At 34.8% G+C, this 14,723-nt stretch overlaps 1 protein-coding gene across 1 annotated transcript in view; it reads left to right on the top strand.

Annotated features, from left to right (window-relative positions):
* PCDH17 (protocadherin 17) overlaps positions 1-14,723 on the top strand; it is an 86,686-nt gene that overhangs the window by 17,787 nt on the left and 54,176 nt on the right. The window contains exons 2-3 of the mRNA XM_067292600.1: positions 8,054-8,112; positions 8,291-8,463. Coding sequence (XP_067148701.1) covers positions 8,054-8,112; positions 8,291-8,463 — 232 coding nt within the window. The remainder of the gene's footprint in view (positions 1-8,053; positions 8,113-8,290; positions 8,464-14,723) is intronic.

Raw genomic sequence — 14,723 nt, forward strand, 5'->3', positions numbered from 1 at the left:
ATAACAAGTACTTCAATTGCCTCCTTAAATTTTAAGGCTCTAGGGTTTTTTTAAGTCTCCATCTAATTTTTATGTCTTAACTTTTAGACTTAATATTTTACTTGTAAAAATGGGATGAAAAATCAAGCAACTATTGCTGTCAAAGACACTATCCCAGATGTATTATTACTATGAGTTTGTAGTAGGATATTCTTAGAATAAGATGGAAGTTGTGATAAGTGGGTGCAGAATTCACTCTAGTTAGCTAATTGTAGTTGAGTCTGTTAGGCAGTAAACATAATATCTGGTAGGAATACTAAGGTAGAATCAGCATAGTGGGAGCCATAGATAAAAGGTGCATTAAAGCGTTTCAAATTCAATCATTAGGTTTCATTGCACCCATCTGCTACCAGAAAATATAATCGGCAACATGATTCATTGACCTTTAACTGTCATTTTGGACCATGGTTTTTAAATCCATATTTTCAAGTTAGACCCAGAGAGTTAATTTGATAAGAGAATGCCCAGTACATTTTAATGCAATTACTTTTTTTCTTGTTTCTTTTTTTTAGCAAAAGTTTTTTTTTTTTTTAATATAATCAGGTTTAATGATCTGTTGTATACTCTGCTAATCCAGTCAAGTAGTTATTTAATATTGAATGTGGTTAAAAGCAACTAATGTTCAACTTCATTAAGGCTTCTATTAAATAGAAGGCTTGCTGAACTTTTACTGTTTTTTATGCACGAACTACTACCTTTTATTAATTATTTCTAGGGGTCTCTGTTACACTAAAATTATACTTACAACCTTCAATTACACCAAGATTACACAGGACGATAAAAGGACTAAATAAGCATTGAAATTGTGGAGTACTTTGTATTTTGTTCCTAAAATTTGTTTTACTTCTTTTATTTTATTTTTTCTGACGCAGATGTTATCTCATGCCGGTGGGATGGGGTGTATACATCCCTTAGCACTTCTCCTGTGTATGTGGCACACAAGTAGACTGTCTTATAAAATTACAGAGTTACTTAGAACAAGTAAAAAACATAATATGATAAATGAGAATGATTCAGTGTTCTCTTAGAGATGGTAAACTGTTATACTGTTCTGTTGTATGAAGTTTACGTAATGGGAAAAAAATGATTAAACGTGTTTTTTTTCATACAGTAAGAAACAATTCCTGAAATATTTATATAATATAGAGACAGATGTATGTAATCTAACCTTATAATCCCATTTCACAGCTTTCCCAAATACTGGGGAGCTCAATAAATAGGAAGCCGATTATATTGGCAATATAACTCCATTAATAGGATTTGGATTTGCCTTATTGACAAGCCAGTACTGTTAATATGATCCACTATATTAAATTGACAGGAAAACTGGAGGGATAGAATGTATCTGCAGTCTAATTGACAGGGAAGTTCTTTCAAAAGGTTCTTAATGTGGTTTTTATTGACAATGTAGCTTCAGTAAGTACGTATCATTGGTGAACAGTGTAAATATATTGGATGCAACTGTAGTGGTAGGATCAAGTGAAGGAGTTATTGTTCTGTTTTTCCATACTTCCATCTTAACTTTGATATAAGTCGAATCAAGCTCTCTTGTAAGATCTTCACAAATCCCTCTTAAAGCACCAGTCTAACTGCAGTGCTCGCAGGCATTTGACAAGTTGTGAATTATTTTAAATGTGTTCATCTTTTTTAAATGAATAGAGGCAATACAGAGCAATGCAATAATGTGTCATGAATTTCATTATGTTTATTTATTGACACTGTGATAGCAGAAGCAGAGCTATTGTACTTTCAACTAGAGCTCTTTATATGGTGTGATATTTGGCACCTCTTTCTGTGTTCTGATCTTGCACCTTTTCCAAAAAGTAGTTAATCTCAACAGGTCATATTACAATTACACACATATTTTCTTACCTTCCACATTCCCCTCCCAGACAGTGTTCATTTTCATTAGATACTTATATTTCATGTTTCTCCAGTGCAAATCAAACCAAGGCTCAGAAAACTGCTAAATAAAAAGTCTCCATTGTGAAACAAACAGCAATTAGGTCTGGGAAATCTCAATTCTCTTTTCAGTAGGAGGGGGATTTGCTTTCAGCTTCCACACTTTTTCCTAGTCCCATGTTTTTTAGAGAAAGAAGTCTGCACATACACATCCTGCATCTGCTCTGGCAAAGGAGTTGAAGGGTTTTGTTAGGCTGGAGGGAAATTGTTCCTGAAAGGCTTCAATCTTTTATTTCCTATAAAAGAATCTGGTCAGGATCTGGTCTCTCCACATCTTTAGATCAACTTTCAAGCCTCCTTTTTTACCAGGGCCACATAAAAACATATGGCGCACCAAAGTGACCTTTCTAGCTTCTTCAGCCTTCAGGCTCAGTGCAACCATTGGTGAAGTGAGAGGAAGCTTGACTGGTCCCTATGCCTTCTAATCCTTGTACTGTATTAAATCCCTGCAGAGTAGGATTCTGTCTTCTTTTGTACCGTGTGCACTGCAGAGTAAACTCTTGGAAAAAAAATGGAAAATAATTGTTTTTAGTAAGTCAATAGTATAAATACAACTGAAATATATTACTGCAATACCTTGAAATGAATACTTAAGTAATAAATCAGTAATGAATCATGGTACTTGCTAACAAAAAGTAGTACATGAACTAGGCATCTATTTGGGGAGAATCTTCATTTCTGCAGCTACAGGAAAGAACCTCAGATTCTGTTCCCTGAGTCTCAGTTTTCAGAAGTTGCTCTGTGGATTTGACTGAACAGCTCACAACCTTTTTCCCCTGTAGTTCTGCTTTCCTCATGCAGGAGAAAGGAAACGTGAGCCAGGAGCATCCTGCAAGAGAGTACAGCAGGCTGGTGATTGCCTTGTGCATCCTACTGTTTTTTGTAGCCCTGTGTTTTTAACGTGCTTTTGAAAAATGTTATGTATCATGTAAGAAATTCATGTAAACACACTGTGAATCTTGTAACACCAAAATACATATTTTGTAGGAAGTGTGAAACTTCCCAAATATGTACGTCATATAAAATATGTCTCAAAGACAGTTTCATAAGAAAAAGAGTGGACAGCACATATTAGGATCGTCATTCTAGATTTGTTAAAACAACCTATTAAATTTTGCACTCCGAATAGGCAGAATACTTTATTAGTAATTTATGTCCAGCTCTTTTTTTTGCTGTTGGTCAAATACCCTTTCTTAATGGAAAAAGTCTGGTGAAGTCAAAAACGACTTCTTCAAGCTAAGTAAATACACTCACTAGCAGTCTTATACTGAGCAGTCTTTTGTGAAAAATTGGACCATGTTGAACACAAACTGTTCCTAACAAAATCAAGACAATTGTCTGCTCTTTCAAAACTAGATTTGGCAGAATACAATTCTTTTGTCTTGAAAAGTGATTGCCATTATATATGTTCTTTGTTTCATGGGGGAAGGGTGAATACTTGGAATTAGGCTTTTCAAGAAAAGACACAGAAGATGCTTGAGTTAGATATTAAGTGGCAGTCTGATAAAGGGGAGAGATGTTTCATTTCATTTTCTCCATTTATGTTTAATTAAAAAGAAGTTAAAAGTCAGCAAAGACATTTTGCTTTATTATAGTTTCAGGTATGAACAGCTACATAAAATAGAGTTGCATTGAATCGTTTCTGAAAATGTGATACTTGTTCTTGTAATTCTGAGAAAAAATTATGAATATTCTAGTAGCCTAATATTCATAAATCTGATTAATGTTTAAGTCCTTTTTTCCCCTACATTTTAGAATACATCTTTTCCTAATATGACAATTATTTCTGGGCATAATTTGTCAAGAATACTTAAATACTGCATTTCCGTCTCTCCATCTCCCTCTCTCTCTTTCTCTCTTTTTGCAGTCATGTTGATTTTCAGAATTACTTTCCACAGAAAAGAGAGTTATTGAATTGAAACTTGTTTGTTTTATTATTTTCCTGTAAATCTATTCAAACTGTGTGAAACAAACTAAAGGTGGCTATCAGTCTTCAAAATTACAGTGTAACTATGACTTTAATTAAAGAAAAAAAAAAAAGGAGTGAGGAACTTCTAAATTTTAACAGACTGCTTTCTTGATATAGGAAGTCCTGGAAGGAGAAGCCTTGTGAAATTCTCCACCTTTGGGCAGTAGACAATTCCTATTCAACTTTTGCTTTTGTTTTAGGGACCCATTTGTTTCAGTATGTTTTCTTACTTCTAAAGAACTTGTGTCTTAATCAGGGTTGACCTAATTCCCATTCCAGCCCTCAAGTTTGAATCACAGAGACAGAAAATATGTCTTTTACCAATGAACTCCAATGACTTCTAGAGCTGGACTGTTTCTGGGGGTTTTCTTTGGGGGGAGTGTTGTTTTGTTTTGTTCTTCAGGATGGTAATAGTGTTGACATTTGAGTAATTTCTGGTTATTTCTCAAGTGATGATAGTTCCCCGTGTAATTCAGTTATGGTAGGGTGCATCTCACTTAATTTTAGCCATTAAATTGAGCATCTTGCTGGTCATCTAGATTCCCCCCCCCCCCTAGTTACTGGGCAGAGAAAATCATCTGCAGAGAGCAGTGCATACCTAAAGATAGATGCCTGTAGTATAATGAATCGTCTGTAGGCACCTATGTCTCCAGTGCTTACCAAGGGCACGTAGCTGATTAGCTTTCAGTAGGTAAATAACTTAGATGGCTATGTGTAGGTGAACTGAAACCCACCTTAAAACTGGATAGGTGAATCTGTTACATGTAAGAGCTTTCTTAATTTAGCGTAGAGTATAGACATTCATACTGTAGACGAACATAGAGACATGGTTCTGATTTCCTGGAAACGGCTGGATTCTCGGAGAACAAAGAGTTTATTTGTTGTTGATAAGTGTTTAAACTAGCACTCATTTCGTAGAATTACAGTTATGTAGGGAAAAGAGATACAATTAATGAATGAGCTGAAATGTGTAACATCACTTCCATACATGTTAAAGTGTAAAAAAATTAAGTATATGACCTCTCACTTCAACTGAGATGGAAAAAAAAAGAAAAAAAAGAAAAAAGAAAGAGTTTAAGGGAGTTAGATATTCATATATCTCTGTAATCCATTGAGAATCAGATGCTTGCCTTTCTAAACTGCCTAGCCTTAAAATTAAATGTTTGTTTATTATCCCCATTTTTATACATATATTATTATAAATGAAGCAATTGTCTCTCTGCTGCCTAGATCTCAGAGTGCCTGGTTACTGCTGATCACAAACATGATATTTTCATAGTTCATAGGAGAAGGCTTAATGCTTTGAGAACAGAAGGAAAAGAACACTGAGCTCTGCAGCTGTACGTAGTTATCAAGTATTTACATTTGTTCTTTTGTAGCAATGAACTCACTGTAAGATGGCACCCAACTGTTTGTTTTGCTGCAAAATACAATATGAAGAAAATTGGTCCAATTATTATTGAGTTAAAGGCCATTAATAATTACCATTGAATACAGAATTTCTCAGAAGCAGCTCCCATTGTTAGGACTGCAACTAAGACTCTCTTACAATTTCTATTTTAGAATGTAAATCTTTAATAGTCCAGGGTGTGCCAGATGTTTTTATTGCTATGGCAAAGTGGAAATGAAAAGTGTGGCCAGTGCTCACCGCAGTCCAGCTGACAGAGAAGTCATTAGCAAACCATATAATAGAAGTATATTTTAAGGAGGTGCTATAACTATTTCCAGGGCAAAAGTCAGACTTAGGTCTCCTAATTAGATGGCAGAAAATTGATGAAAAAACAGGCATTTTGCCTGACAATGACACAGAGAATGGAAACAATGATTCTAGAGGTAGTTGCTTTTAGGAGGAGGCAGATTTCTTACTTACGTAAGTAAAAGCATGAGGTTAGTTTTCCTGGGCAGCTGCAGTGAGATAATAGAACCTAGACAACAGAAGTGAGTTCTGTCATCATATAGGTTTATATGGGTTGAAAAGTATGGTGGCTTTTGGGTATTGTATAGATTGTATGTTTAAAAGCTGTGGATTCACTGCATACAGCAGCAATACTAGTTTATAATTTGAGACAGAGAAAGAATATGGGGTGCTTCTGAAATATGTGGTATGATGTGTCACATTTAAGTGACTGCATGTATTATAAGAATGCTGAAGTATTTATTTTTGCATATCTATAGATGAAATTATGAATACTTCTGGAAAGCTGACTTGGAAAAGCAGTGGCAAAATATTGGGTTTGAAGACCCTTATCTCCAGAATTCTCCTTCTGTAATCTAGAGCGTTGTTTGCTTTTCTTAGGCACTATTTAAGAATTTGTTATGCCCTCACCTTTTAATCCTGCTCAGATCCAAGTCTCTAGTTATGCATAAATACTCAGATTTCAAAATTATGTGCAATTTTGATCTGATAAAATATCATTTAGAATCCCAAGCATAGGTGTTTTATGCCAATGTAAAAAACAGAAGAGTAAAAATCCAATTCTGTCATACAGTTTATCATAAAAAGAAATCTCACAGATGAAATATCAGGGGTTTTTTTTGTAATGAGTTATACAATGACGTGAACTGCACAGCTTAAATTAGAATCTGCTTCAAAATGAAACACAAAGTGTGTTATAATTCTAATTTTGTGCCAAAAGATTTAACCAGCAGTAAGAAGAAAGCACAGTGCAAATACACTTCATAAATGCAGAATAGAAGATAATTATTTATCTTCTGACCCTTTCCTATATTACACAAGTTATCCATGGTATATAAACAAGTCTATTTTGTATATATGTTAAGAATGGCAGGTAGCTACCTATTTTCCTTTGCGATCAGCACTGAGTATTAAATTTCAGATGTAACTTCATACACCTTTTCCAAGCTCCAATAGTCTAACCATGCAATTAGTAGTAAATATTTCCAATTACTATCTGCCTATTAAAACAAACAACAAACAAACAAACAAACAAACCAAAGCTAAAAAATGAAGTTGGGAGTGGCAGGGAAAACAGATATCTAAGAGACCAGTCATTTATGTAAACACTTGTTGTGCAACATTAAACCTTACCTTGGACCTTCTGCTCCATTAATTGAGTGTTGCCTCTGTTACTGCGACTTACATGCTAGGTGCTGTTGCAAAACTCAGAGCTGCTGCGAAGCATAATGGCGTGATATGAAGTGATGCAGAAAACAGTAGAAGCTCTGTCACTAGGTCAGCTGCAAGAAGTGACGTGTATGAATGTACAGTATATGGAGTTTTGTGAAAGATTCAGTCTCTCTTTCTCCCAAAAGAACTTTAGCTGATGACACAAGGGGAATTCAGTTCCCTTTGGCAGAACTCCATGTTGGTCTGGATGCTGTAAATACTTCTGCCTCTACAGTTACTTAGCTCATGCTGCTAAAAATACACTCATGACAGAATTAATATAAGTATCTTCTTTTTAAAAACTACTTGTCTATAACAATCATTTAATGTTCTTGTTTGTATGTGGTTTGCATTGTTCAGATACAGCTATTAATACTGATGAAAATTAAAGAGAGAAAAAAACAAATATTTTAACACTTACACTTTTCCAGTAGCATTTAAAAAAAAGAGCTAATAAGCCACAAACATTCTTAATTTTGTTGTTGTTGTTTTTGCAATTCAAAAATATTATAATAATATATGAAACTGTATTACGGCAGTAAGGGCCTCAGAATCCCAGCAGATGATGTAATTATGATTAAAAATTAGTATTATTGAATAATTCACTTTTGTAATATGCAAAAGTAATTTTTTTCTCTCATTTTCAATAACCATCAGTCTTAATATCTAACTAATGAAAAAACATAAACAGTGTCATCTGTCAGGTTGCTAACAGAGAATGCCACTTACTGGAGCCTCATTGTTTACTTTAGCAGGTAATTTGTGGACCGGAATCATTTAATTGTTCTGAGCACATAATTACATGCCAGCATTTTCCAATTTAATTAAAATGTACAAATCTGAAGATTAAGGGAATTTTTGAATTATTAATCATTTCTCCTCTAGGAAATCTTGTTGCTCTGCAGGAGATTTGTCCAGTGTACAACTATACGTATTTTTTTCCTTCTCTTTCACAGACAGACAATTTTCCCGCAGAGCCCAATTACATGGGCAGCAGGCAGCAGTTTGTTCAAAGGTAAGGCCTATTAAATAACTTTCTCGGCTTCCCCATTTGCATTCTTGTCAAAATTGCTTTGCCAGAGAGTACAATTCAACTTAGAACAAGTAAATACAACTCTATCTTTCTTTTTTCTTTTTTTCTTTTTCTTTATTCTTTTTCTTTCTTTTTTTTTTTTTTTTAATATGTATTTCAGTAGCTCCACTTTCAAGGATCCAGAAAGAGCCAGCTTGAGGGACAGCGGGCATGGGGACAGTGATCAGGCTGACAGTGACCAAGACACTAACAAAGGCTCCTGCTGTGACATGTCTGTTAGGGAGGCACTCAAGATGAAAACTGCTTCAACTAAAAGCCAGCCACTTGACCAAGGTGAGTGAAGCCTCCCATGCTTACAGAGTGTAAAGTTTAAGCAGTCATTATAAACCTATTAGTATTACAGTGGCAGTTTATCAGGGTGGAATAGCCCTCTGATAATACTATCAGAGAAAACAGTAAATCTTGCAGCTAGCCCAGAGCAAGGAACATTCAGTATCTTTCAGAAAGAACATGAAATGAAACTTCAAGTATCCTTTTTTTTAATCCAAAATAGATTAAAAAAAAGGAAAAAAAATAGTACTTTTCTAAAATGATTAGAATATACTTTATCTTCACTGGCATTGCCTGTAATATATTATATACAGTCCTTCTGCCAAAGCTTGATTTGAAAATTCAAACTAGACACGACTGCAACAGATAAAAGAATGCCAGTCATTTCCATTCCTCACGTAGTTTGGAGAAGAGGAAAAGAGACGAGACTTGGGATATCAGACAAAGGTAAAAATGGATAGGAGATGTTTTCATTTCACGGCAATTTGTAATGTTGATTTCACGATTAACAGTAGTGTGAGAAGTGTCAGATAATAACATAATCTGATTTTCAGTATAATTTCATTCACACCCTATGAAGGAATCAAAAATAAGCGTCTGTAAAACAGTTAAAATGGCTTATATCAGGACAATGACAGTGCTCTCTACAAGCATTCATTCTACCAAATAAGCATGTTTCTTTCCTCAAAGTCTGTGTCCAATTCGTTTTTTTTCCAGATGTGTTAATTAATTATGAGATCTTTTATTTCAAAAGAAGCACATTTCTTAAAAGCTCCAGAAAAACTGAACACTCTAGCATTGTGTTTGTTTGTGTGTTTTGTTTCTAGACTACAAGCCATAAGGAAGTGCACCACTGAATTATTTTGAATTGTTTTGTATATTTGCTATTATTTTCACTTGCTGTGTGGAAGATGATTCAGTGTTAAAGGCAGTTAAAAAAAAGATTAAGTCAGTCAGCCTTAATGAGAAGCTATATTTATAATTAAGCAAAAATACTTTATAAGCTTTTTATTAATTGTTAATAGGTTGGAACTAGATTTTGCTTCTAGCCTGGTCTGGTTGGTAGTACAATCATCAGGAAATGCATGCTCTATTTCATTTTTCTGATCATGTTACTACTGAAATATATTTTTTGCTGGGCAGAATATTTAGAATGTTGCAGCATAATTTATTCTGTATATGTTGGAGGGTTGACTTCACGTATGACCTTGTTTTCCAACTAATAAATGCCAGAAAGATTATTTTTTCCTGACATTTTGCCACAGCCACTCTCTGCTTATAATTGGACATTGATCTGTACAAAGATGCCATACTGGACTCTTTTTTTTTTTTTTTTTTTTAAGAAACTGTTTGTGGATCTAAGTTTCTCAGTTTTTTTATAAGAAAATTACAAAATCTCTGGATTTATACATGCTTGCATGAAAAGCAAGGAATTCTAGAATTCTAAAAGTTGTGATTAGGACAATTGTTTACTACTCCAAATAAAACAGATGTGTTTTTTTACAGAAGAGGCTTGTAGCCGGAGTTCATAGTATTGCAGTTTGTGCAATGGCAACAAGCCTGGTACTGGTCAAAATGTAAAAACATTAGTAAGCAGATCAAGTCAACCATTCCTATTGCTTATTTTCATTATAATGCAAAGAGCTATTTGGAGGTTTGCACTTGTCATCATATCCGGGTGAGGGGTCCTATTCATCAAAAAATAACTGATGCAATTGGCTCATATTAATTCCTCAGATTCTTATTATACATATATTGAACTGTGAATGTTAAGTACTGTCAGCCACTGAACTGCAGCAGCAGGTGCTTATGTGATTTTTTTTACTGAAAAAAAAATCAAGAATAAGTATAGGGAGATAAACTTTTTTCCCCCAAAAAATGTAATTATAAATGGTAATGATATCCATTTGTTTAGTTTTATGAATCTTCCATCTCAAGTGTGTGTTAAGACCATTGGTGTATTATGAAAACAGAGCCTGCAGTGAGCGCCTTATGGGGTTACAGATCATTGCAATAATGAATGTGGTGCAATGTGGTGTTCACAATGAAATCAGCAATTGCTTGCCTGATTAGGGATCTGCAGCCCAACGTAACTTTTCTCTTTTAAAAGCAGATAAACAAATTTGCTTTCTCTGTTAATAAGCCAGGCTGAAGGAGGTTGAGAAACATAATGTGTGTGATTAGGATAGAAAAAGGATTGCATTTTCTTTAGAGAAAAAATAGTTTCCAGGAAAAGGAGATGGACAACTTGCCAGAAACAATAGTCTATAGCAGTGCTTGAAGCAATATCAGAAGCTCTGGTTCTGTCATCATTCTGGGTTGTGCTCAAGGACAGGAACTCATTATTTTGTAGCAAAGTTGCAGGACTGATCGTTGTTGTTTAAAGGTATTTAAAATACTGCAACTTTTGTTGTTAGAAAGGTGATAGTTATTAGAGGATAGTGGATCTTCTGACATTTTTGAAAAATGATCAGGATGTAACTGTGGAGTCAGGATCTTGAATTCAGATTCCTAAATTAAAAAGTGAGTTTAGTCTGAGTTTGAAATCTTCTGTATGTAATTCCAAACTATTGTCACCAGTCCAGTTCTACCCATGGCAGTAATAAGAATGTTGGCATTATTTATAACTACAGTTTTGATCAACTTGAGTCTAGACAACTTGAAAATTAAGTGAGAGTCAAAAATTGTCTGTAGCACTACAGCAGCTGCACACGCAATAGAAAAGCAGAAAATTTTATGAAAAAAGAATTTCTTGTAGACAAGACATCTTCTGATTTCAGCCTGGGAGGGGAGGCAACCAAATCCATTTTATGATTTGCATTAAAACAGTAAAAACTGTGGAGAGAGAAGCGTCTGCTATTAAAATAAGTCTGCTATTAAAAGGTTTGGTTGCAAGGAAGAAACCTCCAGAGAGCAAATTTTGTCTTGTGCTGGTCTTAAACACTAGCACAAATGGGAAAGATTGCAAATCAGCTGTGATTATAAAATGCTTATGAAAGCTCAACACTTGCATTTGATAGAAAGAAAAAGGGTGTGTGGGGGGGAAGACTTGAAAAGTTTTTGGGACAGTAAGTCTTGTGTTAAAATAAGTATGTCCCCTTTTAGTTATCTCAACCATATATCCTTCTGCTGTAAATTCCAATCCACTTGCTGCATAAAAAATATCTAGCTGTCTCTTAAGCTTACTTATGCTATCTGATTCAGCTGTCTTACTAAGCAGCTTCTTCCATATGCCTGCTACTCTTTCAATAGAATGGTTTTAGCTAAATTTGTTTTGTTTATCTCTCTTTTCTTTTTTATTGTGTTGCTGAGACTTTAACCCCATCATTAGTTAGCACAGTTTGAGATTGCCCTACTTCTTACAAGTATTACAAGAATTAATAGTTTTGATTACCTCTGTCAGGTAACCTAAAATTTCCTATTATTTGTTCCACCTGAAACAGCATATAGTATTCACACTGTATATTTAGATAACAGAATAATCTTTTTATTTGCTGTGGTTTAAGTGCAACAGCAATAATTTGTATTTCTTGAAAAGATATCCAGAGCGGAAAATGATATTGTAAGCCATAAATGATATCTACAAATGAGTAGTACAACAGCGAGATGTGCACTCTATACTTAGTGAATCCTGAATAAGTTCACTTTATTGTATTACATAGAGATGGAGGGTTTTTTGTAGTTATTTGTAAATCGTTGTCTGCGTTAGATTTCCCCAGGGATTTTTACTTCCTTTTTCTTTTGTTTTGTGCCGTCTGTTTTCTTTTTTTAACATAAGGTTACATTTTCCTGTCATTGTCAGAAATATCCAAGAGCTGAATTCAGTAGCTTCATTGTTTAGTTTTTGCTTTATCACTACACGTGGCATCTTGCTTTGAAAGGTTTGCTTACCATCCACACTTGCATCCTATAGAGGGGACATTTCTGCATGTGCTGTTGCTAATTAACAGTAGCACAGATCCTGAGAATAAAGGAAAATACGGAGGTGCCTCCTTGTAGAAAAGAGTAAAAGAAAACCCTTCAGCATTGGTGTCAGAGACTCCACTAAGACACCAGCCTTCCCCAACAGGTTTCTCTGTAGAAAAGCACAGTTTTAAACTAAGATATAGATAACTAGTATAAAAGGATTGAAATGAATCTTCAGGAAAAAATAAGACACACTAAATACCACTGAAAAATACAATACCCCTTTCTTCATCATCATGACAAAAATACATGTGCATCACAATTGACACAGTCCTGCATGCAACAGTTTAAGAAATAAGAACTGCATCAATATTCTAACATCTCTATGAACACTGTTAACTCTTGAGTTTGTCCACAGAACACATTCACAGAATGAGTCTCCAGTAACTTGTATGTTTATATTCTCAGTTTCTAAACACGAATGATATTAGATGCTTGAAATCAACTATCCTGCATTATCCATCAACAGCAGAGTAGAAATTATCCGAATTTTTTACCAAGAAGTTTTCTGAACTATCCATTGCTTTTCTTGCTATAATTCTTGAGATCTTTAGGATAATTAAAATCCATTCTGTTTAACAGAGTGAGAATCAGTCTAGACTGATCAGTGCAGAAAGTTCATCAAACAAATTTCTGCTGCCTGACATGATCACCAATGCTTTCCATGCCATTGGGGATGATGGGTTCTTTTATAAGCACATCAGTTTAATGAGAAAATGAAACATGAAGATTGCGGAGAAATATGTCCTTTCAAAGTTCTCAGAGTTGGTGACGGCCTCTACTGAGAGACTGATTGAGGCGGGGAGTCTCCCCAGAGCCGATGCAATCTGTGAAATATTTTGTTCAACACTGCTTTATCCCATAGTTTTTTTTTCCCTTGGGCAGACCATCTCCCATCACTTTCTCTCTGTGCCCAGAACGTGAATAGCTGTCAGACTGCACCACTTGTTCTGACACCACCTAGGAATCTTTATGTCCAAGACTATCATCCATTCCAACTCGGTTGCCCCTAACATGGTCAGGTAAGACACTACCTTGCTGTTGTATGTCAGGACTTGCACTCACAATCCCCATTCTTCACTTTTTTCTAATTAAGTGTTATCCGGACCAAGTACAATAGCAACTTACTTCTATTAAGAGTGTATTTCCTTGCCTTATTCTATCTTAGTATCTGTTCCTGGAGCTGCAAATTCTGGAAGCAGTCAGACAAAGCCCACAAGAAATTAGATTTTTCCCCTTTGTTCATTCTTTTCCATGTATTTTCTCCCTCCTTTTTTTTTGACTTCTGTGCTTTATGGAAGCGCATGTGTGATCTTAGATGAAGACTAGCAGGGATCTAAACTAACTTATCTGTTCTGTCAACTCGTTCTACTTGACCAAATTTGTCTCCAGACAAATATCTCCAGAAGCCTGGAGATATTTGATTTTTTTGGCCTCATTATTATACTGGGAGTTTTAATTTATGACTGAAAACTTCTGTAGAATTGTAGACTTTTATGAAGAAAAGAGCCATACTCATATTAGTTTTGAATGCACTCCAGTGCCTTCAACAATTCATTATGACATTTAGGCTAGCATCAGCAGTTCCTTCCTACTTTTCTTTTGTGAGTAGATTGCTCAATAAACCAGTAATTCTGAATTTAAGAAAATTAGCAGCATTGTTATTGGTCTCATCCTTCTTGTGAAGTCTGTAGTGAATGAGAATATTGAAACTTCTATTGGTATTTAACTTTTAAATGAATATATTGCACTTTTAGTTAGATGAGTAATCCAAAAAAATTCAAATCTTGTAAGCACCTTGGTCTTAATATATGTAGCAATAAACACTCCTTCGAAGCGCATCCAAGTAAGACTAGAAAAAATAAGACTTTCTTCAGACTTTCTTGGTTAGGATGAGCTAAGCTATACAAATATTCTGGCCTCCGAAGTTCTGTAATGTCCTTTTTTGAGAGACCAGAATAATATTCTGTCTTTGAACCTAAGTTAATGAGCTAAACAGAGGAATGCAATTCAATTGCCTGTTATACAGATGATTGTCAGAATATTTCTCACCTTAATACCCAGTGATTTATGACACTTCTGTTGCTCTGTGTTATGTATTGATCAAATTATATGGTGGATTTGGACAAAATAAAGACTAAGCTTGTCCAGGTACCAAATTTTATTTACTCAGAGAATTAAAGATTTTTCCTCTGAAATGCCTATATGTTGAATATCTTTTTGTTTATATTTTTATTTTTAGATTGCCTACTAGTCTACCATTTTAATTTGGCTTCACTTTTTACCTTTCACTTGTG

The sequence above is a fragment of the Apteryx mantelli genome, chromosome 1 (assembly GCF_036417845.1).
Source record: "Apteryx mantelli isolate bAptMan1 chromosome 1, bAptMan1.hap1, whole genome shotgun sequence".
Classification (NCBI taxonomy): domain Eukaryota; kingdom Metazoa; phylum Chordata; class Aves; order Apterygiformes; family Apterygidae; genus Apteryx; species Apteryx mantelli.